This window comes from Perognathus longimembris, chromosome 10 (assembly GCF_023159225.1).
Source record: "Perognathus longimembris pacificus isolate PPM17 chromosome 10, ASM2315922v1, whole genome shotgun sequence".
Classification (NCBI taxonomy): Eukaryota; Metazoa; Chordata; class Mammalia; order Rodentia; family Heteromyidae; genus Perognathus; species Perognathus longimembris.
This window is the reverse complement of record NC_063170.1, coordinates 35,278,094-35,304,660: the sequence shown is the minus strand read 5'-3', so window position 1 is coordinate 35,304,660 and position 26,567 is coordinate 35,278,094. Positions and strand designations below refer to the sequence as shown.

Below are 26,567 nucleotides of genomic sequence, written 5' to 3'. Positions count from 1 at the left end.
TCATGTTTAATGCTTGCTAGGCAGTCACTCTGCCACTTGAGCCATACCTTCAGCCCTTTCTTTGAATCATTTATTTTTGAAGTAGGGTCTTGCTTTATGGCCAGGTCAGCCTGGGCTGCAATCCTTCTACATATGCTTCCTTGTTTAACTGGAAATGGCAGGCATGTACCTCTGTGCCCAGCCATTAATTCAGAAGGAGTCTCACAAACTTTTTTTTTTCTGAGTTAGCCTTTGAACCATGATCCCTGCCTCCAAAGTAGCTCACAGGAACACTTCACAGCCAATGATCCTGAGTCTGGGTTTATAGCAGGGATGAGAATTCACTTGTAAGTTAGCAGGGGTGAAGCAACAATGGAGGCCTTGTTGCTGTTCCATGCCCTGAGAAGCAATGGATGGAGAAAGGTAGTATGTGGACTCAGGGAAGGACCAGCTTCAGAAATTGCCTCATACACAAAGGGGCCTTTTGTTGGTCTTACCCAGGGCCTGTTCGTGGTCAGAGTTACTTTTGACTTTGATCGGTCTGAGCCTGGAAGAGCACTTAGTACCACTGCAGAAATCTATTGAATTAAAATAGTAGTAGTAAGATGAGGAGGCAGAGTTGAGTCTGAGAAATGTCTGAGAAAATTAGCATGATTTTGTGATTTCTTGAGTTAAAGGGTAGTAGATGAAATCAAGAGACTAAGAAGATGCTCTAGTTACTAACTCTAGCTTGGGGGGTGGGCATGGCATGGTGTCACTTACTGAGAGTTAAGAAGGAAGAAGAGTAGGAAGGGGCATAGCATCCATTCTTCTGGGTGAGCCTGACATATGGCCAGAAAGAAAGGACCAGCATCCCACTGAATATATGAACTTCCACTGAGGGGGTCAGACTGGGTCAGAACTCTGGAAATGATGGTGGCTGCTAGTTTATCCAGAAATAGGAAAGTTAAGGCAGACCAGGGCCTCTGGGATAGATCTGTGGAAAAGTAAGTAACTGAGGAATGGTGTAGGGTAAAGGGGGAAGCTCAGGAGGATGGGGCCTGGAGGCTGAGGTAACAGGGTCAGGAGGAGCAACAGTCAGCTAATAAAACCAGGAGCACTCAAGAGCGAACACTCTAGGAATAGGCAATTAAAACAGGCCACTGGCACTGTGGGGACCGGAGTTAAGGTAACATCGTGGGAGTGGTGGAAGGCTAGAGGCAGAGTTCTGTGGACGAGGCAAGAGAGACTATAGACAGTAAGGAAGCAGAGTGGGAAAATGGACAGTGAATGAAGATTAGCTCTCCTGCATTCCAGAAAAGGAAACAGTAGACTTAGTTTTATAGAACCTATGCTAAATTCCATGTCTTTTCTTATTCCTGTGTCTTCTTTCTCTTTTTTCTCCCTCCCCTTCTCTACCTTCCTTTGTCCCAACACCCTTGCATATGATATGAAATTGCCTGCCATGGAACTTATTTTCTGGTGGTCATAGTCAGGCATTAAATTACGAAACACATTGTCTGATATCTTGACTACTAATAACCAACATGATGTAGTTATTTTTATTTTGATAAATACTATAAGAAGAAAAATACAGGGCTTTAAAAAGAGTCTTACCTTCTTGTGAAACCTGCAAGCCAAACAAGAACCAAAGTCATATACATTAGAACAGACCAATTAATGTATGTTAATAAAAAATAAAAAGAGAAACAAGACACTGACTACATTAGCTAACTATAAAATATCATTTGTTTGGTCTGCTGTGAAGTTTGAAATTTCAATCAAATCCTACTTTTGCCTTTAATGGAATAAGTCAAACTCTCAAAATCCTTTTTGACCCCTCCAGCCCATATTAAACTGGGACTTAATAATGTTAATTAATGCAATGTTGACTATGTCTGACATTTTTCTAAGAGACAAGATGAAAGAGATGATATACATCTCAAAGGATAGGAAATCTCTGGTTTATCTTTCACAGCATAATGAAATATACTTTTATCGTTAGAGACAAGTAAAATCTTATTAAGACTTGCTGGGCAAGGTAACTTGGGGAGAAATGTCTGTTGCCCTTGACTACCATGTGCATATTTGCTTTATGTAATGCAACGGAAACTTTTAATTGCTGGTGTTAAATTCTCTGAAGTTAACTTCACATCACCTTGACGTTAAGCTAACAAGCAGACAGGGTCACTCCTGGTTTGTAAACTCTCTTGTCTGGATCATTTAATAGTATCATATTCAAGAATGTGAGTGGCAGAGAATTTAAAGAAAAATAACAGTGAGGGTTCAGAAGTGTTAAATAACTCTTCAGGAAAAAAAAAAAAAGAGGAAATTTTCTTCCTCTCCCTTTCTACCGATCTAGCAAAAGTAGGTTACATTTTCTTTCTTTAGAGAAAGAGATCAGTATGGGTTTTATGCCGGGGGCCATTTTAATACATGAATGATTTGTAGGTAAATTTATTGTAGCCAATGGGTGCAGTCAACTGTGTAATAGAAATATTGTCAAAAAGCTGGGATTATTATTTAAATAAGTGCAGTGTTAAATTTGATTACATACTTTTTAAAGCTAATAAAACATTTCATTGCTCGCAAACTATTTCCCATAGTCCCATGTAGTCAGAAAACATAAATGAAGTGAAGCTTCTCATAGAAAATTACCCAGGCTTTGTGTTGGAGGAAGCCTGTATGGAAAAGCTTGGCAGTCACACAATTTAAAGACAAGAGGATATAAAGGGGTTGTCTGGCTCGTCTATAGGCTGCTGGGGACACTTTTATCCTTGGAAATTATGGAAAATGACAGGCCAGGAGAGAGTATGTTTGACATGATGCCTGTGGGTGTCGGACTGAAGGACACGGGGGCAGAGTGAGGGTCCCATTTCCTTATTCCTGGTCGGAAGGAGACAGTCTGATTGAAAACATTCTGCTCACTTAGACGGACAGCCTTTCCACAAGCATTAGTCAACTTATTGTTAAAGAAAATAATTGAGTTTATTTTTGTCTTATGTAAGTAAAAATAAAGCCCATGGATGCCAACATGGGGATGTGACATTTTAAATTGTGCTATTTGCTGAGCTTATCTGTGACAGGTCTTCATTTCTACCAAATGTCAAGGATCAGTGCCTTTCATTCATTTTAATGAAATATTGTACTGATAAGGGTTATGAATGCCAAGTTTAAGCTGTAAATTACTAAATGTTGGGCTGCTTTATGCTTTGTGAATTCACCAGGGAGAAAACTAATGAAGGTTTCTTTCCTGCTTTCTCTAACAGTTAGGGATTCATGGTTATGCCTTTGCAATCACAAATAATGGATATATCCTGACACACCCGGAACTCAGGCCGCTGGTAAGAGAAATGTTCATTCTTGCATTTCTCCTTTTATGAATGTTAAAAGATTTTCTTCAGTCATATAGTAGCAGTACTTTGAGCCGTTTTTATATTGAAAATCATTCAATTCATAGTATTGTAAAGATTGTTTTAATGGCACATAACTAGTATTTTGACTGAATATCAATAATTTAGGATAGGTATATATTTTCCTCTATGTGTTCATGTGTAAAACCATGTATTTAAATGCATTTTAGTAAATAGCTAGCAGTATGGATAAAATATCCATGTGTGTGGAAAATATTTAACTCTCGACAACTTAAATTCTCTATAAAGGATACTTTTATATAACAAGTGTGTGGACTCACATGCTCTGACCCTCAACCTACTTCCACAAGTCATACCTGATAATAGGAATTAGACGTGAGACTCCGGAAAATTCATCACAGTGGGAGTTGCCTTCAAATTACATTACAGAAGCCCAATGCTTATGAAACACCCTTTTCATTGAATTTCAAACAAGGGAAGTCAGTCTCCATTTCCTACCTAAGCCACACCCAGTAGTACAGAGAGGATGTTAAAGCTCTTCGCTTCTCTCAGCTTCTTTTCCACTTTCTCTGAGAGTGGGTTAGGGTTCTCCAGGACAGATTGCATCAAGCCTGATTCCCAGGTAGAGACTGCTTTGAGTGCTGTGTTGAGGACAGACAGTGAGGACTCCGAAAGAGCAGCTAGCTTCCTTGGAGGGGACCTTACCCACTGCAGGCGCAGTTAGTGGCAGCAGGCGTGCCACCGACTTGCCACCCTGGGTTACATTTTGTTGCAAAAGGCAGCCTTCTGGTCTTACATATATTTAGGTAATGTTAAAGAAAACAACATACTTAGGGTAACAGAGTGAACATGGCCTTCTAAATTGATGATATGTATGTCATCCTCGCACACAACACACAGATGCACACACATGCATGCGTATAAATGCATGTGGGCTCATCCCCACACCCCCAAAGTCTTGATTCCTTTCATCAGAATTAGAAAATAGCAACAGAGCATGTTGTGCAAATGCTTGCTGGCAAACTGTCTTGGGGTTCAGTTCCTTTCTCGCTTGCATCATTGTTTAAAAACATTTCATGTGAAGGAGCCATCATCATCCAACTTTGCTCTAATCGCCCTGGTATTAATGGAGTCATGACCACATCATGTGGGCCCCATATGCATGCTTTCAGATGAGACATGGTAATATTTGATTGTAATAGTCTTTTTTTATCAGTAAAGGATGGAATTAGCTCATTCCAAATGTGACTCTAAATTATTGAAATGTATAATTGAAAAGACCATTGACTTTTTAAGGACATATAAGTCTAAATAGACAGTTGAGTCTCAAAAGCTTAGAGCATGAGCCACCTTGGGGTGGTCCCAGGGTATTGCTTGCAGGACACAGTAGGGATTCTGGTGTTGGTTGTTGCTGAGTACCGGCTCCCAGGGATTATTTATTCCCAACTGGAAAGGACAGAGTCAACAAAACAATTAAGCCCAAATCTCTGCTAGTGAATTTATGTCCTGTTTATCAGCTTTTAAAGAATGAAGGATGTCAGAAGTCATCACGATGGCTTTCCTGTCTGTGCAGACATGGAAATACTTAGCAGTCCTCCACAGTCCACTCACACGGTGTCCTTCCGGTCCTTTACATCTCCGCATCACGGTGCAAATGGTCAGTTTGCAAATACGAGAGCTATTCAGTGCATTTCCCAGAGCTTTGACCACAGAGAGGCTGCCAAAAGGCCTCTGGAAAAGCAGATCAACACAGCTGACAGTCCATCTCCTGATAGTATGAATGCTTATAGATTCAAGAAATTTCTATTCTTATTACTGCTCATACATTTGGCTGAATGACTTCACCAAAAGTCATAGCCCCAGTCAAGTTTCTATATGTGGAGGGGCCCAAGAAAACACCTTACATCTTACTTACTAGAATGGAAACCATGACAAGGCCATAAAGAATGGCAGGGCCTAAGAGCCATCTAAATGTTCCAGTCATCTGGCTTTGACTCTGAGACCATCAGATTCTTAGGAGCTATTTTAGGGGATGTCACCACTGGGATTTACATGAGTTAACCCACTTGAAGGTGATCAATAAATGTACATGGACTCCACTTTGAGTTTTGTGCTTTCCTTCTGAGCAAAAGACAACTGCAAAACGAAATGGATTCACCTTCAGCGTCCCAGCGGTTGTCTTTAACTTCTAGTCCTGCTTCATCCTGGCTCTGTGGCTTTGGACAAGCCATGCAGCCTCTCTGTCCTGATCATTCTCCCATCACTTTAGTGTCATGTCACAGCTTAGTCCCTAGAGGAAGTGGGGTCATATAAGGGAAAAATCTGCCCCTGGCATTTTGGGGGCAGTGCTGGTTCTCCTTGCATCTTGTTTGTCCTTTCATGGATCTGTGGATCTGTGCTCAACTGTTATAAGCGTTGGGTGTACTTGTTGATGTTGGATGCTTAAAGACAGCTAAAGGACACATTCTGATTATTTAGTTGGTTCAACTTGCTATGATAAGCCTTCGCGAAGGACTGAGTACAGGTCTGACGTTTCACGTATACACACACTCAGCTATTTTCATTTTTGTTCCATAACAATCTTGACCTGTCTTGTCCAGAATATAGTGTGAGGCGACACGTAAACCCTGTTGTGTGCGGAAGCCAAAGGTTTTTGTTTGTTTCTAGGTAGCAACAATAACAATACTAGAAGCCACAGAAACTGAAGCAAGATAGTTAAAAGTCAGCCTTTGTAGATAATGTATAAAGGCTGTTGATGGTTTATTACTGTGTGATCACACATATTTGTATTTTTCCCTTCTCCCTCACCACCAGTCTGATTAGCACATAGTAGGGACTCACAAGTGAATGAATGAACTGGGTCCTGGTGATTCTGTCTAATCCTAACTACTTGGAAGGCTGAGATTGGGCAAATGAGTTAGAAGATAGCCTGAGCACTTATGTCATATGACAGCCCCTCTCAGTCAATAGGTGTGGTTGGCATGTGCTTGTCATCCAGCTAGGTAGGAAGCTGCAATTGGGAGGACCAGAGTTCCGGCTGGCCTGGGCAGAAATGTCCTGGCAGAAAACATAAAATAGGTGAGTTGTGATCCAGGCATATGCACGAACTGGCAAAAAAAATGTGAGACCTGGTCTCAAAGTAACCAGTGCAAAAACAAACCAACAAACAGCTGGCTAGAAGTTTGGCTCAAGTGGTAAAGCACTTGCATAGCAAGCATGGGCCCTGATTTCCAACCGTAGTTGCCCCCCGCCCCGGAAGGTTAAAAAAAGAATATGAATGAATGGAGGGACACTCATACACACTGTTTTCATTGCCACTTACTTTGAGACCTTCTGGAGGATCTAGTGATTTGTATACTTCCTCTAGTAATCCACTTTCTGTTTTAGGCATTGATCTATCTTGGCCACACTCAAGAGCACAGCTAGGAGCAGCCAGCCAGCTGCTAGCAACTTCCCCATCTACTTAGGCAGAGAATTCTCATTCAAGCCCCACTTAACCTCCTCCCAAGCCCAGCCATACAATGAATGCTTTATATAAATGGACACTGCCCTTCACTCTGGCCAAAGCTACCAGATTAGCACAGTGGGTGTCAGCATGGGTTGTGGCTAGCATGGGGAGGATGGAGCAAGCTTACTTTAAACAACTCATGTTTCCTCTCCAGCTGCCACTGTGGCTGTCACTGCCCCTGAAGCTAGATGAAGGAAGTAGGTTTCTCTGAAGCACAATACCAATATTTTTCTAATTTGTCTAATAAAATCTTTTTCTGAACTTAGTGTTTGGCTTGATTTTATCCAGTATTTTTTCTTTCATCTTGTATGATTTGGGTGTGAATCATGAAAGGCCTCCAAAAACAGCTCAGAATTAGGAGCCTTACTCAGCAGACTCACTTAGGTCTAATTGGCAGTGTAGCCAAAGTAATACTTTCCTGTGATAATTGGGCTCTGCGTTGTCCTGCTTCATGTTTCTCAACCACTGCCTTCATGCTGCCAGCTTGTGACTTCCTGATAGATTCACTGAGGTCCCTGTGACAAACCCTTGCTGAGTTCCTGGTGTTCAGGGCCTGCACTCGCCTGAAGGGTATTTAGCTAGGGGCCTTCCATGATGGGGACCAGCACCTATTGTCTGGGTGGTTTGTAGATAAAACCCCCACACAGCAAACCACATTAACATTAGACCCTGAGAAATGTTTCTTGCATAGTTAATGTAATTAGTGGAAATTTTTTCTCATTCTTCACCACTCTTTAATGGTCAGGTTAAAAATATTTCAAAGAGTACTGCCTAAATTTCATTTTCCTTCTTTTTATTTTTCCTTTGTTTCTTAAATGTTTCTTATTTACCCAACAGGAGAAAGGGAGGACCAAGAAGAGGCTATCTTTAGCATGACCTATATTTTTGGTGAGATTTTGGTGATCCATCTCCTTCTCCCTTGCAGGACAACAAAGAGACATTTAAGTTGATTATCGCCTTCCCCCAGGAAGGCCTGCAATGTGATCAGGTGGTCAAATCTCCAAGAGAATAAAGTAGGTTTCCTTCCCACAACCATGACAGGGTTTCATTAAGAGCCTTGGACAGGCAAAGCCTGGGGCTCATTTCCACAAAGCCCACGTCAAAATCTGCCCAAAGTTGTCTGCTCTGTATCCACAGGCCCAGGATAGTGAAAACTGCTAGTGGGATTCTGTTCTAGGGCCACTGTGCAAGGAAGTGGGAGGTAAGAATAAGGGTGAGAAATTTACATTCATTCCTTCAACAGTCATTATGTTGGCCTTGGCGATGTTACTGAGATATATGCCTTGCCTCAAAGACATAAAAATCTACTTAGGAGGAGAAAATGGGAGAATAAGGAGCTACAGACACTAGGAAAGTTGCATCTTTTGTTTGTTTTTGTTGCCCTTGCTTTTCTTATGCTCCTGATTCCTCTTTATGGGACATAAACTGCTCTGTTTCTCCTGTGGTAGTGCTTTTGATTAGTAATGAGTGAAATAGCCAACCTTGGACACAGATACCTTAGAAAGGGCTAACGGTTTAGAAGATGAAGGAAGGGAAGGTCTGCACAAGACTTAAATCTAGAAGGTATCCTGGACTGTGGTGACCAGTAGGCTGACAAGCTGGGGTGCTCTGTAAAGGAGGTCATTATGTTACAGATAGAAAGCCAAGTCTCCAAGTAAGAAGTGATTCCCCCCCAAATCAAATAGCTGGGAAGTGCTGGAACCTGGAACCATAGCCCAGATCACTTTATATGTACTAAGTTCAGCTAGCTGCATTGACTCTTCAGGAAATGGGAAACGAAGTGGTTGGGAAGGGTGGGAGTGGCTAAGATGCCTGGTCTCTGCAGCCCATTGATGGTTATAGTTAGAATCTGTCTAGACTTAGCACTGTCCTGTAACAGAATAATGTGAGCCACAGACATGAGGCACATTATAATTTAAAATTTCCTACTAGCCACAACCAAAAGAAAAAATAAAGAAGCAGGTAAAATTCAGTTTAAGAATATATTTCATATATTTCATTTACCCCAAATATGATGCTTCCATATATAATCATAAAAATTTTAAATCTGATATTTTGCATTCTTTTCACACAGTCCTGTAAAGGCTGCTATATCTTGTACACTTAGAGTACAGATCAACTTTGTGTAGTATTTCAGGTTCTGAAAGGTCCTATGTGACTGTGGGCAGAACACAAGTATAAAATGTGATGACGCGTTTTACACCTCTCTACACAAAATGGATGTTAGGAGCCACTCTGATTTAATGTAGATGGCAGTCTCAGCTCTCCCTGTTCTTTGCGTCAGTGGTCAGTCAACTTCCGCCTCTTCACCTCCACTCCAGACTGTGTCCTCTGCAGGCTCTGGGGTTGGACGTCAGGGATGCCCACAATTCCGGAGAAGTCAGCTCCCTGTCCAGGGCAGATGGGCTCCCTCGTCTGGCTTGGAGCTTTGGCTATTTCAGCCTTGTGGGTTTGCTCCTAAACCACATTGACTTTCTAAGCCAGATTGTGGCACAGAAACCAGCGGGTGGGGTGGGGTGGAGGCATGTCTGCTGGAGCAGTCAGGTTATTTACATATGGATATTTAGACATCAAAACCTTTTCTGCTGTTCTGGAAAACTTAGGCCAATTCTCTAACAAGGCTAGATTTTGAGATAATTGGCAACATCTTTCTCCAATCCTTGAAGCATCCTCCCCCCTCTGGAATTCCATACAGTTTTCCCAGCCACAGGTTCTCACAGCACCAGCCCTTCCCTGTGGTTTTTGTTGACTGCCCCCTTCCCACTCCAAGCAGTTCATGTTTTTCTGTGCCCTGTTTGCACATTGAGAACATGGAGTGGCATTGGATGTGTGCATAAACGTAAATGTTCTCCTCTTTTAGTCTTCTCATATAAAATGAGGTAGACACTCCCATATAGATATAAATTACATGTGATTTATAATGTATATTTTATTATATGTTATGTGTATATGAAATATAATATATATAATTAGAGATTATATGTCTAAACTAACTGAAATAGGAGTTTGAAAGTTAGAGACATGTTAAAATTCTTGCCTAAATTCATCTGACTTAGTTTGAGCAATTAGCCATGTGACCAGAATGTGTATAATTCCAAAATATTTAGATATGCAGTTTACATGAGGATTTAATGTAGTTTTGCATATTCTCAGTACCTCTGTTGACTCTCCCTCAGAAAGCCTAAGAGCCTTTCTGTTCTGAATGCTTGTGCTTGCTCCCATTAAACCTGGAAACTGGTCACAGATACTCCATGACTGGCTTTTACTCATGCTCCCATTTCCCAGCTCAGTTGTTGCCTCAGAGGAGCCAGGCTCTTCCTCATCATTCTCCAGCATATCCCTTGCTTTGCTTTCCTTGGGTTACTTACTACTCCTAGAAAGTGTCTGTGTGTTTAACTTTTCCCTGTTGTTCTTTGTGGGATTTTGTCAGTAGAGTTTGACTTTGATGATGTTGGATCATGCTGATGAGTGGAATCTAAGTACCAAGTTCCTACAACAAATGAGCCATTCAGGCTCCACACATCTTTTCATCACACATTCAGTCCGTTCTATATAAAGTACAGGTATGGTTGGATAAATGCTCTTGTCTTTTTGCTCATCCCTCTGCTCCTTCTCCTCCTCCTCCTCCTCCTCCTCCTCCTCCTCCTCCTCCTCCTCCTCCTCCTCCTCCTCCTCCTCCTCCTCCTCTTCCTCCTCTTCCTCCTCCTCCTCCTCCTCCTCCTCTTCTTTCTTCTTCCTCTTCCTCCTCTTCCTCCCCTTCTCCTCCTCCTCACCTCCTCCTTCTCCTCCTCCTCCTTCTTTATTCTTGCCTGGACACCATCCCTGAGCTTCTTTGGCTGCAGGCTAGCACTCTACCACTTGAGCCATAGCACCACTACCTCCTTTTTCTGTTCATGTGGTACTGAGGAATCAAACCTAGGACTTCATGCATGCTAGGCAAGCACTCTACCACTAAGCCACATTCCCAACTCCTCTGCCTTCCTAGCGTATAAATGTTCATCAGAGTTCTTTGCATTCAATGTGCTGTTAGCTCTAGAGACACCAAGGCAAGTAGAAGGATGTCTCTGCTCAGGAGAAGCTCATCCCACAAACTGGTCCCCATAGCACAAGGGGCCAAAAACACAGCAACAGGCTTTCAGAGGAAGTGTCCTTCTTCCTAGTGAAAGGTGCTCTGCGATGTTGGTGGTCCTCTCCAGGGGAGTGGAGGAAGACTGCTTCTACAGCCCTGCTCTGGGCTAAGTGACCTACCACTCTCCTTAGAACCACTTTCCTAAATGAGGCCAGACACATTTTCCTTCTGATTTGAAGACCATGTGTTCTGTGGGTGAAGACTGCCGGGAACTATAAGGTCTGGCATCATTCGAAAACCTGGGGGTGAGCAAATGCACCAGTCCCTTCCATCTGCTTCACCCTAACCCTCTGCTCTCAGGCTGCTGCTGACTAAAAGAAACTTCCCAGTAGGTGGCGCCCGGGCACTGCTGTGAGCCTTCCCCACAGCCGAGCCTGCCAGTGCCCAACTTCAGAACAAAGTCCAGGCAACCCTGCTTAAGCCTTCTCCGAATTTTCTTCTTTAGTTTAAAAGAAAGAATTAAGTGATGCTTAGTAAGTGCATCTGCTCAGAAAGAGTACGTTCTTTGAGAAAAAATAAACAAGATTTTGAGACCCCCAAGAGAGTGAGCCTGTTCGAGTTGAAACAAATCATTTGGCAAAGGAAAAACAAGCGTCTTGCATGCTTTCTTTTACTGAAGTCTGAGGACACTGTGGGAACTGCCTCGTCTGGACACTGAGGTGGAGCCTCCCTTTACACTTCATGATCTGGGGACTAAGGAGATCAGTGGATGGATGCCTGTGAGGTGAAGTGGTGCTCAGCTCTATGAAACTCAGCAGCCAGGGCCCGATGTGCTGGGACTAGGTATGAGCTTGGACCCCAATTCTAAGGAATTCATGTGCAGGAAGGAATAAGTGTTGTAGGTAGGTTTTGAGTGTGCTCAGTGGGCCTTACTAACATCTTCTGGGTGGTTGGCAGAGTGATGCACAGGGGACCTGAAATGACAATGCAACTCTATCTTGGGGCTTTAGGGGCTCTGTTGACCACTCTCTTGTCTTCTTACATTCCCATAATACCCTGCCTGCTGTTCCTTATCAGAGAGAGGCTACCTACCAATTTTCCATATACCAAAAAATGTTTGAAAAATTAAATGAAGTCAAGAATCATCAAAAGGAAAAGAAAACACCCACAAAAGATAGTCTCTGTTACTTAAGCTAAGGAATATGCCCATCCATCAGAAAGTAAATTTGTGCCAGTCTTCACAAAAACAAAACTGGCTGTGCACAGTATGGATTGCTATAACTCGTTCAACTCGTTCACAACTCGTTCAACTGAAGGAAATTCCCTCAAGTCAGGAGCTGTACTCTCAGGTTCTTTTACATGCCTGCTGGCTTAGAGAGCCCCTTGGCCTCTCTGACACACTTCCTTGGCTCTTGGATATCAACAAGCATGGAACACAAACGTGGCTCTTTGCTTCCAGCTATGGGTAGGGTTTGTGGGTATACCCACCAAAAACTGGAGAGAGGAAAGCTGTGGAGGAGGGGGGCATGCTCAGGTATTTATTCCTTTGTCCACCACAACTGGCTGCACCTAATCTAAAGTCCACAAGCCTGCCTTGCTCTGTGGCTCTTGTGCTCTTGCTCCTGCAGCTGTTTCTCCCTATATCCCTTTTGTTTCTAGCTTTGAAGCCATTTCTATAGTTCCCTACACCCTACACACATCTTTACAATAGTTTCTTTATTAAATCCTAAATTAACCAGCTTAATTATGCCCTATGCTCCCTACTGGAACCATGACTAATACAAAAGTAGAAGAAGATGGGAGGTTTATGTTTTTATGTCATATCAGGAAAGAAAAAGAGAAAGAAGAAAGAAGGAAAGGAAAAAAGAGGGAGGAAAGAAAGAATAATTGAGAGACCTGTGGTTTCCCTTATTTATTCTTTTACTATCATTTTGATTTATTTCTTCATCTCTCATTTTAGTAGGAGTGGAAAAGTTCCACATACCTTTCCAATAATTTTCCCTTTACCTCAAGTAATTAAGCATCGGCATCTGTTATTTAAAATCAAAGCAGCCTGGCTGACATAGCAATGAAACCCTAAATTCTGGCACCGACTATTGGACATAGCTCTTACCCTGGCTCTCAAGGAGTTCACATCCTGACTCCCCACCCCACCTGCCCCAAAGCAGTGTCCCCTCATCCCACAAGTCTTCTCAATGGACCATTACATTTAGGCTCCCAACTGCATTGCAGAATCATCTGGACACCTCTCCCTGCCCCTCACTGTGCTGCAGGTCACCTGCAGACCAATCAAATAGCGTTCTGTTTACCCCTGCATATCCAAGAGCTGGGCAATGGGCCTGGCAGAGGAGGTAGAATAATAAATAAATGGTGAGGGAAGACCTGCATATAGGGAAATCGAGCACACAATATAACAGCGTTTTATTAGGCTCTATGGGTAGGAGGACTGATAAGCAGGATTTACCAATGTATTTGGTTTGTAGCTATGGAAAACTGCAAGGAACTGATTTGCCACCTGTGCTTGAAACCATGGTTTTTGCTCTAGTTGTGCCTAGTTGGGAGCAGTAGAAGCCCTTTGCAATACTGAGTGAATGCTTGCTTACCCCTGCACCACTGGAACTCTTTCTACATCCTTCCTCTTTCTTCCCTCCTTTTCCCTGTCTTCCCCTGTTGCCACTTCTCTCCTTCAGGGCCTCTTTTTCCTCCTTTGTATCACATATATTCATGGAACACAAGGCCCTCCACTAGATACTGAGCAACCACTGATGATGGTGTCTACAATCTCATGGAGAAGATATCCTTAAGCTCATAAATTAATGACTAAGTAAGAAGCATTATACATGTCGGATAAAGCTCCCCAAAGCAAACAAGTATCTGAGAGAATAAAGAGTAGATCTGCCTTATTTGACTATTCAGGGAGAGCTTCTTTAGGCATGACATTTTAAGTGAGAAATAAAGTTTCTTGCACAGATTATACAGACTGGACCAGGACAAGGGAATGATGTGAGTGAAGAGCGCGAGGCATGGAGCTGTCCTGTATGCCATGCTGGAATCTGTACATAGATTTGCAACAGATTTTCAAAGGAGAAATTTTATCGACAGATTTCTACTTGTACTGCAAGCTCATAGTGATCAATGAGGCCTGCTTTTCCACCCTTACCTTACCATTCCACATTCCTCTTAGCAATCAGTGCAGCCTGGCCCACAGCTGCCTAACTCCTGGGTAAAGATGTGCTCTCACTTCTAATGTCAACTCTTTCTAGCAGGCAGCAGGCCAGATGTGAGACTACCATCCTTCTACCACAGGCCAATGTGTACTGTCTCAGGTAGGATGTCTCCCAGGTGTGTGTTCTTCAGGCTTCAGAGCTCTGTGATGGGGTGTAAGTTGCTGGCTATGGTGACACAAATGATGATGGTGCACTCCGTGATGCTGAATTATTTTGCCATGTCCTTGTCGGTATCTCTCAGAAATCCTTCTCAGAGGCAAACACTGCACTGAGGTCCTGTCTTGGGCTCTGCTCCTAAAAGAACTGCATTGAGATTTCTCTGAGAAAACTGCTTTGCTCTACATTAGAGATTCCTATGGTTTAAAGTACTCCTACATAGACATGGCTTAACACAAAGGCAACAGGCCACTTTTCATTCTATTTCAGTGTGTGTGTTTCCATCGAAACAATCTTCTGGAATTATCTACATTTGTATTTAGGACTACTAGTGAACATTGACTTCCATGTTTTTAATAAAAAGATCAGGCACTGAAAGGAAATTTGGATTAGAGGTAGGAGTCTTTACTGCTTTGCTTTTTTGGTGAAAGGAATTGATGAGGAAAAGGCTCTTTTCTTTTTGCTGGACACACTCTGACCTTTGTTTTAGTAGATTAATTTCATATCTAGAATGCCCCATCTTGGATGATGAATTAGCAATAAAAAGCTCATCAAAATGCAATTACAGGCAATGTGTTGAGTAATGATCTCTTAAAAATTCCTATAGATTTGTCTGCACCTCCTTCCCCTTGTGGGGGAAATGAGCCTCAGCTGCTAGCTACTGGCCCAGCTCAGGAATGCAAAGTCTGACCATACTGTGAGGCTGACATGTGAGTGCTGGCTTCCATCATTGCCCAGTGTCATCTCCTTGATCAATTACTTTGCTCTGTGGAGTGCACATCTTTATATGATTTAAGGGACTATCTCCAAGGGGGTAGGAATACACAGGAAGTTAAAGCTCAAGGCAGAATGAAGCTTTTCCCTCCTCCATCTGTAGCAGCCTGATGGAGAGAGAGAGTTATTAATTAAGATGTTAGCCCAGACAATGGCAAGCAGACTAGTGCAGAGAAAGCCTGCACAACAAGTATTAAGGCTTTCATAACTACAGATTCCAGGAAAGTTTACTGTTCTTTCACAGAGGAACCAGAGCCATCGCCTCTGAGAGGAGACCAAGGGATGCTAGGCTTTCCCAAGGAAACCAACCAGGCTTTCTCCATCGAGCTAGAGTAGACTAGGAGAAAATCCAGTCCTGCTTCTCCAGAATTGAAGGGCCTATAAAACTCAACAGCTAGGTGAGACAGCAGAAAATTCCAAGGATCCCTCTGTGTGAATGCCCACATTCATTTGAATAACTGAAGGATTTCGTCATTTGAATGCCAATGATGATTCCTTGGAGTTTAAGCATTAGAAAGACCTTGCATCTGAATCCCCATGAGAGCATTAAATTGATATCTAATTAGCAGTCCCAAATTATATACATTTAAAAGATAATGAAGGGTTTGAAGGCTGTTGGAATAACTGGTTACACATTTAAATGAATCACTAGAAATTTGTTAGTAATCTGTGGAGTTTTCTTTTTATTTCTTGCTTCTCTCTTTGAAGTTCAGTAGACCCAACCTCACAGGGTTAAGTCTGGTAGCAGTAAGATAAAGGCAGATGTTTTTAATTATTGCAGCTCAAACCCCCAAATAATTATAAGCAGCTGTCATTTTTACATAATCCTAAATGATAAGACCCAAAGAATGCAAATAAAAATGTTGCAACCATGGACTTTTTGGCACATTAATTTAATCCTCATCACACCATGGAGCTGACTGTTGCTCTTCATGGTGGAGCATGCTTAAACCTTGCGCTCCACTTCCATTAATCACATGGGAGGCAAGTGTATCTCCAAAGATATAACTCCCAAGAACCATTACTTTGTTCTCCTTGGGTGTTTGTTGGGAAAAGGAAACATTCAAACATTCACATTAGTGAGGCAGGAAAATAAGTAGTTTGGCTTTCACACAAAAATTCTTAGCCACATGTGCTCTTTTTTCCTCACAATGACTGTCCTTAGAGTCACCAGCTCCGTCCATTATGTGGCATAATAGAATTGTACCTGGTGACATTTCTTTGTGTGGCTGATGATTTTCTTGGATTGATTGTACCTGCACACCATCTGTCACAGGGAAAGAAGCTGCAGGTGAACTGATCTGCCAGCTACAAGCAGGGAGGCTCCAGTGTTTCCTGTGTCTGTAGCCCTCTGGAAGGGTCAGGGGACATTTAGCAAAGCCACATGACCCCTCCCATTTGAACAATGTTATCTGGCCTTTTGTCATAGTGACAAAATACTGGACAGGAATAACTGAAGGGAGGAAGGATATCTTTTGGCTCATAGTTTGAGAGGTTTCAGTCTGACTGGCTCCATTGTTTCTGTTAGTTGAGGCTGAATGTCATGGCAGTAGGGTATGGACGGGCAAAAGCACTCTCCTCTTAGTGGTCTCAAAGCAGTAAAGAAGAGCTACAAGGGCCAGGAACAAAATATTGCCCTTCCGAAGAACTCACTCCAGTGACCTACTTCCTCTAGCTAGGCCTAAAATGTACAGAATCTTCCCAAATAGACACTCGCTACAAGTCTTCACCTGTGGGAGACATTTCATATCCAAACCACAACATGGATCCAGTGATGGTAAAACCGAAGTGTACCTGATGAATGGTAAAACTGAAGTAAGTGTACCTGATGAAGGCACACAATTCATACCAGGCCAAGCCTAAACACAACTCCTCCTCATGAGACAAATCAAGAACATCAGCTAGGAGGCAGACACACACACACACACACACACACACACACACACACACACACACACACACACATTCCAAAGTACATCAAAAGCCCAAGGCCCATCTGCTCAGGAATGCTCAAGGCAGATTTAAATTGAGGCAGGACCTGGCTTGGCAGAACTGTGCCCAAGCAGAGAGGATTGCTCAGTGAGTTAAGCTTAATTCCTCAGGGAGAGGAAGTATAAACACATGAAAGAGAGAGAAATCAGAGCAAGGTATTTATTTGGCACTTCAAGACACCACCAAGTATTATTACCTCTCCCCAGTGAAGAAATGTAGGGATTTCAGAAACAAATGTATCCTGAATATCAAAGTCAATTAAAGTATTCTGATTCTCCCAGAAGATTTTCCTATAGGCTGCATTTCCAACTACACTCCAAAAAGAGCATTTGGAAGTAATAGGGAGGAATTATAGCACTAATTCCTATATTGCAACACGTTTTGTATTAAAATAGCTTGGAGTCCCTTAGATGAAGCCCACTGTCACTTAGGTGTCATTGCCCAGGGAAAATTTATTGTGAGTTGATCATTTTGAACTAAGTTCTGCTCAACCCTAGGGACCTGGCTGATGGCCAGGAGTGAGCCAGTCATTATCCTCTTCCTGTATCCCTTCTCCCAGGCACTGGATGGCAGTCTCAGTTCCAGTATAGGGAGCTCCCTGGGATGTGTTTCTCCAAATAACATTTCTGAGGTTGTATCAGCTGTGTAAGCTGTGTGAACTTGGTCTCTGCTTCTGCCACTGAAAAATGTGGACTGACATTACCTGGAGATTGTGATTAGGATAAGTGAATAAATGCTTAGAAAGTACCTTGACCAGGCACCTAGTGTTACACCTGTGCTTATGAAATGAGACGTGTACTAATTTGTTTACTCACTTTGCTCATACACCTGTCTCCTCTTCATGGGGAGATAAACATCTGATGATGAGCAAGAAGGCACCTAAGTCAGTACAGTGTGGAGATGGGACTACTGTGAAAGACTGAGGAGAATAGAGGAAGGGCCTGAACTGACTCAGGCTTGACCCAATCCGGACAGGTCAGCACAGACTTGACAGATGTTTCCACTACGTCCAGAGGGAACCACCTGGCTCTGAATGGGGTTAAAACAGTGTTAGGAGCAGACGGAATGGCATATGTAGAGTCCTAAAGGCAAGAATGATAACATGTTTAGTAGCCTGCTTTATGTAGCTCAGGAGTGCAGTAAGAGGCAGAAAATGGTGAGAAAGAAGTCTGAACAGCAAGTATAGGAAACAAGATGGGACTTGAGGAATTCTGGAGTTTGGATGACCATCTGTATCATGAGTTCATGAAGAACTTGGTAGACTCTAGCCCAAGCTGTGATATGATCTGATTTGGATTGCAGAAAAATATTTCCAGTGGGAATGCGATGGAGAACTAGATTCCAGGCAGGGAGACTTTGGAGACACTTGCCCTCAGCCAGGGAGGTATCATATTGGTGGCTACCACTAAGCTGGGGCAGGCCCGATGTGATTCAACTGCAAGACACTTAGAAGCAATCTGTGGATATGCTGCTTTGATGGGCCCTGGTTGCTTTGCTGTCCTACTGGCCCTTCCTATGATTATCTTCACCCATTCCTTCCTCTGTCCACATTTCCATGGTCATAGACAAATACAAGACTGAGAGAACTCAGCTAACTTTGCAGGGGATCTTTGGTTTTCCTGTGGGTCATGAATCACATCAGAAATCTCTCTTGGGTTTATTCAGACCACTATGAATCCAGAAACATTTCTTAAAAGATGCATCACTCTAATTAACACACACACACACACACACGTACGCACCAGCAGACTGGTGGTCAGGATGTGGCTATGGTGTTTATGTATGTATGTACATATGTATATATTTATGTATATATATGTGTGTGTATACATATATGTGTATATATGTGTATACACACACACACACACATATATATATATATGTGGTTGTTTGGACATACTCTGTTGCTTCTCTCCTATATTCCTGCTGGATTTGAACACACCTTCACAGCCCTGTTTTCTTGCACTGTGTCTGGGCTTCTCATATCCCATGACAAGGGAGGATTTCATCTGGAAGACAGACAGACGTGTGTGTGTGTGTGTGTGTGTGTGTGTGTGTGACAAGGTAGTCACATGCACATTTATGCTGCTAACTCATGCCCCCGGGGCTATTCCAGGTAAGGAAGGAAAGAGTTTTTATTTGCCAGGATCCAGAAAACTTTAAGGAAGAGATCTTCATGAGGACAGAAGGATGAGTCATTTGCCATTTCATGTTTCCTCTTCCTGGACATGTACCTCTAATTCTTTTAGCTGTAGATAAAAAGAAAGCTATCATCTTCCCTAAATAAAATCACACACACACACACACACACACACACACACACACACACACACTCATACATATACATCAGACAAAGGCTCCCCATTTTCAAGTAAGTTGTTGCTATTTCAGCACCAATCAGGTTATAACAGTAGGTTTGGAAGGAAGATTCCTCTCCCTTCTTATGCTATCTTTTCAACATCCCTATATTACTTCATTTACAGTTCACTGCCCTCCTGCAGCCATTGCTGGGTTTAACATAAAAACGTGTGCAGTGAGAGCTTTTTGTGTCTGACAGCCATCCTCCCAAGGGGAGATGGTGAGACTAGAGTCTTGTTTTTAGTAACTGTGCTAGGGAAAGACATTGGGAATGTGGGTGTAAGGATCTGACCACAGGAGGCCCAGCCACAAAGAAAACTCACTGACCAACCATAGACCCCTGAAAAAAGGCATGTTTTGTTGCATTGTTGATTGATAGTATTTTCTGATTTGACTTGCGTGAATAGGAAAAATTCATTGTGGTTGCAACACTAAAATCAATTTGCTAAGCCTGATTGTACCCCCTGGTTAAAATGGTCTGATGGTTGCTTATACCCAAACGCCTTGTGATATAGATAACTGTGCAATGGGATAATGCTAACTGAAATTATCTAAATTAAAAGAGAAGTTACTTGCCAGATATCACAGATAAACTTCCAAATTATACAGGCTATCTTTTTCCTAGATATTATCTCCTAATGACATGGTGGTATCTGAAATTTTGTATGAAACTGGCTTTTTTTTTTTTTTTTGGCCAGTCCTGGGCCTTGGACTCAGGGCCTGAGCACTGTCCCTGGCTTCTTCCCGCTCAAGGCTAGCACTCTGCCACTTAAGCCACAGCGCCGCTTCTGGCCGTTTTCTGTATATGTGGTGCTGGGGAATCGAACCTAGGGCCTCGTGTATCCGAGGCAGGCACTCTTGCCACTAGGCTATATCCCCAGCCCCTGAAACTGGCTTTGGAATAAAGCATATGCCCACACTTAAGAAGTTAGTGCAGATCAAGATGCATTGTATACATAAATTGCCTGTTAAGTGGCAAAAAATTCAATACATATCCTAAAAATTATGAAAAGTGAGGGGGGTGGAATGAGAGAGGTGGCTGAGAATGTTGAAAGGGGTAACCTTGACATTCATTGTATTCATAAACTGCTGTGTTGAATGACAGTTCTTTGTTTAGCTACTTAAAATAATGAAATATACAAAAAAGAAATAATGCACATTAAATACTTAAAAAGAACTCAGTTCAACTCTGTTTGAAACTTTGAAATTTATTCTGAAAGCTTGTTTACCTCTAACTTCAGAGAGGGTTTTGTCTCAATGTGTTAAAATTTATTACAACAGATATCCCTAGGCACTCATGTGCAGCTTTATTTTGGATGCCACTCCATTTGTCCCCCTTATTCTCTTTGAGTAGGATTTGCTCCTCAGTGTTGCCCTCTGCCTGGATCAGTAGGCCTGGCTTTACTATCTCCTTCCTCCCAGCCTTCAGAGTCCCGGTTCTCTCTCTCCCTTTGTGAGCACAAAAAGCTTCCTACTTACTGTTCTAGCCACTCAGCATGATTTTAATTTCTATGACTAGCTTGCTATTACAAGACAGACTGGCATCTTGACAATTGAATTTGAATCCAGCTTTAGTGTAGTAAGCCACATTTGACCTACAAATCAGTGGTGGCACAAGGCCACTGCCTCTGTCTACACAGGCTGTGTGTGACTCAAGACTACTCAGCAGCTACGTGGAGGACACTCATTAAGGTTATTTGGATTTTTCAAAGCAGCTTGTTAATTTGTTGTTGTTGTTGTTTTAAAGATAACCAAGGTGTTTTACTTTTACAGTGATCAAAAGGATTTTGTAATCATGCTCAGAGAGCACATATTACTTTTTATCTTGTAGACACTTAAAATATTAATTAATAAGAACATGGTACCTTTTACAAAAAGGAAAAGGCTGGTTGTTTGGACATGCCCTGTTGCCTCTCTCCCATATTCGTGCTGGTTTTGAACACACCTTCATGGCCCTGTTTTCCTGCACTACATCTGGGCTTCTCATCTTCCCATGACAAGGAGGATTTCATCTGTAAGACAGACTCATGGGAATTTCTGTCTTGTTGTCATGTCTGTCTCATCCAGGCTTGCAGCTTCTCTGAGGAAGTCTTGGCTATTGTGGAGTCATACAACCAAAGGGGCAGTAGCGTATTGGTGGGAATCACAGCTAACTGATATCCTCAAGTCTGAAAGGGTGTGAGGGCTACTATGAAATCAAGTAAGATACTGTCACTTTGGCAATGGAGGGTAACACCTGGCCCTTTTTAGATGTCCTTCATCTAAAATGGACCGTTTTATCCCTACCCATTAGAGCCAGTTCCCAAACTGCCCTAATGAGTTGGCTCTTAACAGACATACAACTGGCTTCTGGGATTTGGCCTCCAACATAGTTTTGTGACTGTGGATGGGCCCACTGTGTGCAGGACGGCAGCCAGGGCGAAGTCAGCAGCAGACCACTGAAGGGAGACTCAGAAGGAGACCAAGCTGGTCACACACTCTCAGCTTCCTGCACCCTCAAGTGGAAGTTATGTGAACTAATCAAGAAACACTCAGCATGCAGCACAGTGCTTGGCACGAGACACATTGACACTTTATGAAGAATGGTTGGAGATGGGGCAAAGCTGGCTGGCAGAAGAGAAAAGGCGTCCCCCCAACCCCCACCCCCTTTAAAGGCAGTCATTTGGTAAGCAGAACAGACTGGTTGCTGCATTTTATAAATTCTTGGTGAGGAAACAATGAACTTTGAAGACTGAAGGCAGGAACTGCTTCAAAGTAGTCTTTGAGAAAGGCAGCAGCTGTGGCAGGTGGTGATTCTTGGATTGAGGTAGTGAGAATAGCTAGTATTGCTTTTATTTGTTTTTTTTTCCCCTCTTTCCTTTTATAAATTTTTGACAAGGAGCAGTTATTGCATGCAAAACAGAAGCCCTCAAGCGATGGGGATTGTAACACATCTGATCCTTAAGGGAACAAAAAGGGCCAAAGTGAGCATGGGCCCCCTTCTCTTTCAGGACCACCACCTCTGGGTATGTCACAGAAAGAGACCTTGATTTGTAAAGGGCAAGATGGAATCCATCTATCAGATTGTAGGGGAAGAGGCAGCAATGGGTCTTCACCTTGACCTTGAGAAGCATGGGCCACCAAGCCAGGATGAAAGATCTCTTTCAAAAAAGAAGACTGCATGGAACTAGAGGTGTGTGATTCAAGTGGTCCAGTGCCAGCCTAGAGCAGAAAAACCAAGCAGGAGCTCAGAGCACTGAGCTCAAGTTAGAGCACCAGCACCAAATAAATAAATAAATAAATAAATAAATAGATAGATAGATAGATAAATAAATAAATAAATAAATAAATAAATACCGTAATGCAATTAAATTGAAAGCTACTATTGCAGTGATTTTACTAAGAACCAATGTATGGCATGATCACCCTCATTCTCTACTAGAGAGCTCTGTGAAATCAGGGCTGCCAAATCTGATCAGTAATGACACAGTGGGCTCAGCACTGGTGGAATGGAGACCTTTACAGGCTGTATGTATTATGACAGACCAAGTGCTGGGCTGTGTGTATAGTTTGCCATGCTTATTTGCTTCTGTGCTGCCACCTCCATCTCACTGAGGGCTCAGAGAAGTGCACAGCTGGCCCTTGGAACACAGGACATGTAGACTGGGGTGGAATCTGGGTTTGACTCTAGGATTCCAGCTTTTAACCACTTTCTCCAAAAGCCTCCCTTGACCTATCTGATCCACCGGTTGTGAGTGATTATTACAGACTTGAAGACAGGAGCTTATCATTCTGGGAAGCTTCTCCAGGACTTCCCGACTTGCTGTGCCTGGCACAGGGTGTGGGAAATATTAGATACTTACTTGGGGATGCATAGTGAACTGGATTAATGGTAAGTGAGTGAAAGAATAAAGTGCCAGGAGCCATTTGCAAGAAAGAAGGATATCTGCTTGCTCATATCCCTCCTTTTTTTTTTTTTTTTCCTTTTGGAGGGTTGTGGGGCTTGAACTCGGGGCCTGGGCACTGTCCCTGAGCTCTTTCACCCAAGTCTAGCACTCTACCACCTTGAGCCATAGCGCTACTTTCAGTTTTCTAGTGGTTAATTGGAGATAAAGAGTCTCATGAACTTTCCTATCAGGGCCGGTTTCAAACTGTGATCCTCAGATCTCAGCCTCCTGAGTAGCTGGGATTACAGGTGCAAGCCACTAGCTCCTGGCTCATATCCTTTCTGTAGTAGTAGCTTTAGCCTCTCAGAGGAGAGGAGACCAGGGCCTCAGAGGAGGTGATAATGGCCTTCAATCACAGAGATTGTGGCTTCCCCTGGAGAGAAATAACTTAGCAGACTATGCCTGGCTGTGAACCTCAGCTACGCTCTTCCTGCAGATGCCATTGCCAAGGGCAAAGTTTCTTCCCCTCCAGTCAGGAATCCCTACCCTCTCCTCCTTCCTCCCTTCCTCTTGGTCACAAGGCCCTCCATGTCTTGTTGGCCCATTAGTGGGACACAGCACTCTGGGTCCCTCTCTGGATGTGTGCGTGTGATCTCCTCCCCCTCAGGCCTTTCCTAGAAGAATGCAGAGGTAATGTCATTGTTGTCTTTTATAACTCAGCATGACCATTACCTTGGTCCACCCATGATGCTTCCAAAGTCTGCAGGTGACACAGAAGAGTACCTATATCCAGAATATTCAATACTCAATACTGTTAAGAATGTCTGGTCCTTCAGGAAAGCCCTCAGCTGGTTGTGGCTTGCTCCTGGGATGGGTGCCTTCTTGTCCTACCCTCCTCCTGGCCCCCAGGCTTGTGTCTGTGTTCACCACATCTGGCCTTCATTTGGAACCTCACCTCAAAGTATTTCATAGCACAGAATATCTTTCCTTATTAAATTCTCCTGTACATATTTTTCTCATAAAGCAGGCACCCAAAGCTACAAACCTACCTGTGGCTCTCAAAATCTGTTTATAAACCTTTGGAAATAGTTTGCAATTCGTTAATCACATTTTCAAAGGAAGTTACAGATTATAGATATACTAACAATTGCCATACACAATGTATATGGCTTGAGCCCCATAACAAGCTCCTTACGCAGGAGAAGAGGAAGAAGTTTTGGAGCTGGGGGACCTGGGGTTTGTCCCATGCTTGGGCTACTCCAGGAAGGGAGCTGGCCTGGGAACTGGAGATGCAAGAGCTTAGTTCTTTTTCCATTACTTGGGAGGTGTTAGTAAATCAAGTGGAGACTAGCTCTGCTCAAATATAGCAGGGTATCCTTCTGAACAGTAAAGGATTTTATAAAGCACATGTCACTGGATAATCATTGAAGTACCACAGTTTACAAATATTTTATGTAAAATATGCTATAAAAAGTAGTTCTTTTGAAAGAGAAAACCAGCATTAAATACATTCCAGTTAGAACTCTGTGGACTTAGTGATTGAAACTCCAGGCTGCTAAAAATAATCTGTAAAGAAAGTTATAAAAGGAGGAAATATTGACACATTCAAATACAGAAAGATTTTCAGCACGGTTTAATTCAGATTTGCACATATGTCTTCATGACTTTCTTCATATCTTTCCCTTATTTTCTCTGCTGTGGCTTCATTCTCAAAATAGATACTGTCCAAGTACTGATAAAATGGCCCAGAGGCTCACATTCTACCACCTTAGCAATGCCGGTGGCTATAGAGCTTCTTCTCCCAGGGATGCCAGCCTCAATGAATCTCTGGAGTCTCTTTTGGATTGGCCTGGATTATGTGCCCACCTCTGAACCAATCCTTGTGTTCTGGAGTTCTGTGAGCCTTCCTCACAGGCAACGTGTCAGTCCCTGCTAGTGCCATGTTCACTGAGAATGAGGCTGTGGGGAAACCAAGGTGCTGAGCCTGGAAAGTGAAATGGCACTGGAAGCCACAAGTATCTTGCAAATGCAGCTCCAGGCTCTCGCCTTCTTATATACCTTCCAAATGGAAACAGGGAAAAGCAAGTTGAGGGTCAGTGCAGTAGTTTGCTAAAGCCCTGGGCCTGCTTTCTATGTAACAGTCCATGGACATTTTCTTTTCTCAATCAAATTAATCCATCAGTTACACTAATGTTTATATCCTAAAGGAGTTCACCTGTTAATCAAGATCCAGCTTAAAGTGGTTCAGATCTGTTACATAATCCTAGCTAAGCAGACATTGTGGAGGAGCATTCCTAAAAGGAAGTTTTCTAGGGAGTGTGCCCCCTGCCACTGGCTCCAATTTCCCTGAGTGAAATTAATGTATAGAGGCTTTCTGCAATATGGTAGCTTGTGGGCCAGATGCTGAGAAATCTTTATTCCTTCATTCCCTAGTCTTACCAAGTTTCTTCATAGCTTTTGGGTGCAATGATCTGCATTTCTTGAATGATTCTCTGCCAGAACAGCCTTAAGTCTCAAGTTGTAATATACACATGAGGAGGAGACCGATGATTACAACGGTCTAACACCATCATCCTTGACAGACATTTTCTGCCTGGTGGTAGGCTGCAGCATCAAATTATGTCACCTTCCATAGAAAGTAACAAACTCCATGCAAGAAGCCCCTGTCTTCCCAGGAAGAGCACGATGATTCTCTGCAATCCTGTTACCCAGAAATTAAGAATGTCCTTGGGGACTGGGATGTAGCTCAGTGGCAAAGTGCTTGCCTAGCAAGTGCAACATCCTGAATTCGATCTCCAGTACCAAAAAAGAAAGGACCAAAAAAAAAAAAAAAAAGAATGTCCTTGGCAGCTGGGTGCCATTTTGTATTGGATACCTCAATCTGTCTTCTCATCCTGCCTTTCCTGTGCATGTATTCTCACTGCTCCACTTTGGGAACTGAGTAAGAATGTCTGGAGTAGCTTGACACCTGGCTTCAGGTCTCATGGTCAGCAGGAGGTGGGCATTGGCAGAGCTACCATGATCTTCTCACAAAAACATATGGATTTTTTTTTCTGAATATGAAGACACATTTGGTGGGCTTTACATTATTTTTTCACAAATAACATGAGGCCTAGACATAAAAACTGGGGCAGGGGCTAGTGGTAGGTTAGACATCCTTCTCCTAAATTATCTTCTTTAACTTCCTGGTTAAGTTGTTACTTTACCTGTTAGAGTTCATTTTTCCATTGCCAGATGGATGATAGCAGACAGAATTAAAGGTGATAAACTATAAGTAAATCCATG

The 26,567-nt window shown here is 42.8% G+C and overlaps 1 protein-coding gene across 1 annotated transcript in view; it reads left to right on the top strand.

Annotated features, from left to right (window-relative positions):
• Cacna2d3 (calcium voltage-gated channel auxiliary subunit alpha2delta 3) overlaps nt 1-26,567 on the top strand; it is a 929,381-nt gene that overhangs the window by 704,003 nt on the left and 198,811 nt on the right. The window contains exon 16 of the mRNA XM_048355814.1: nt 3,228-3,302. Coding sequence (XP_048211771.1) covers nt 3,228-3,302 — 75 coding nt within the window. The remainder of the gene's footprint in view (nt 1-3,227; nt 3,303-26,567) is intronic.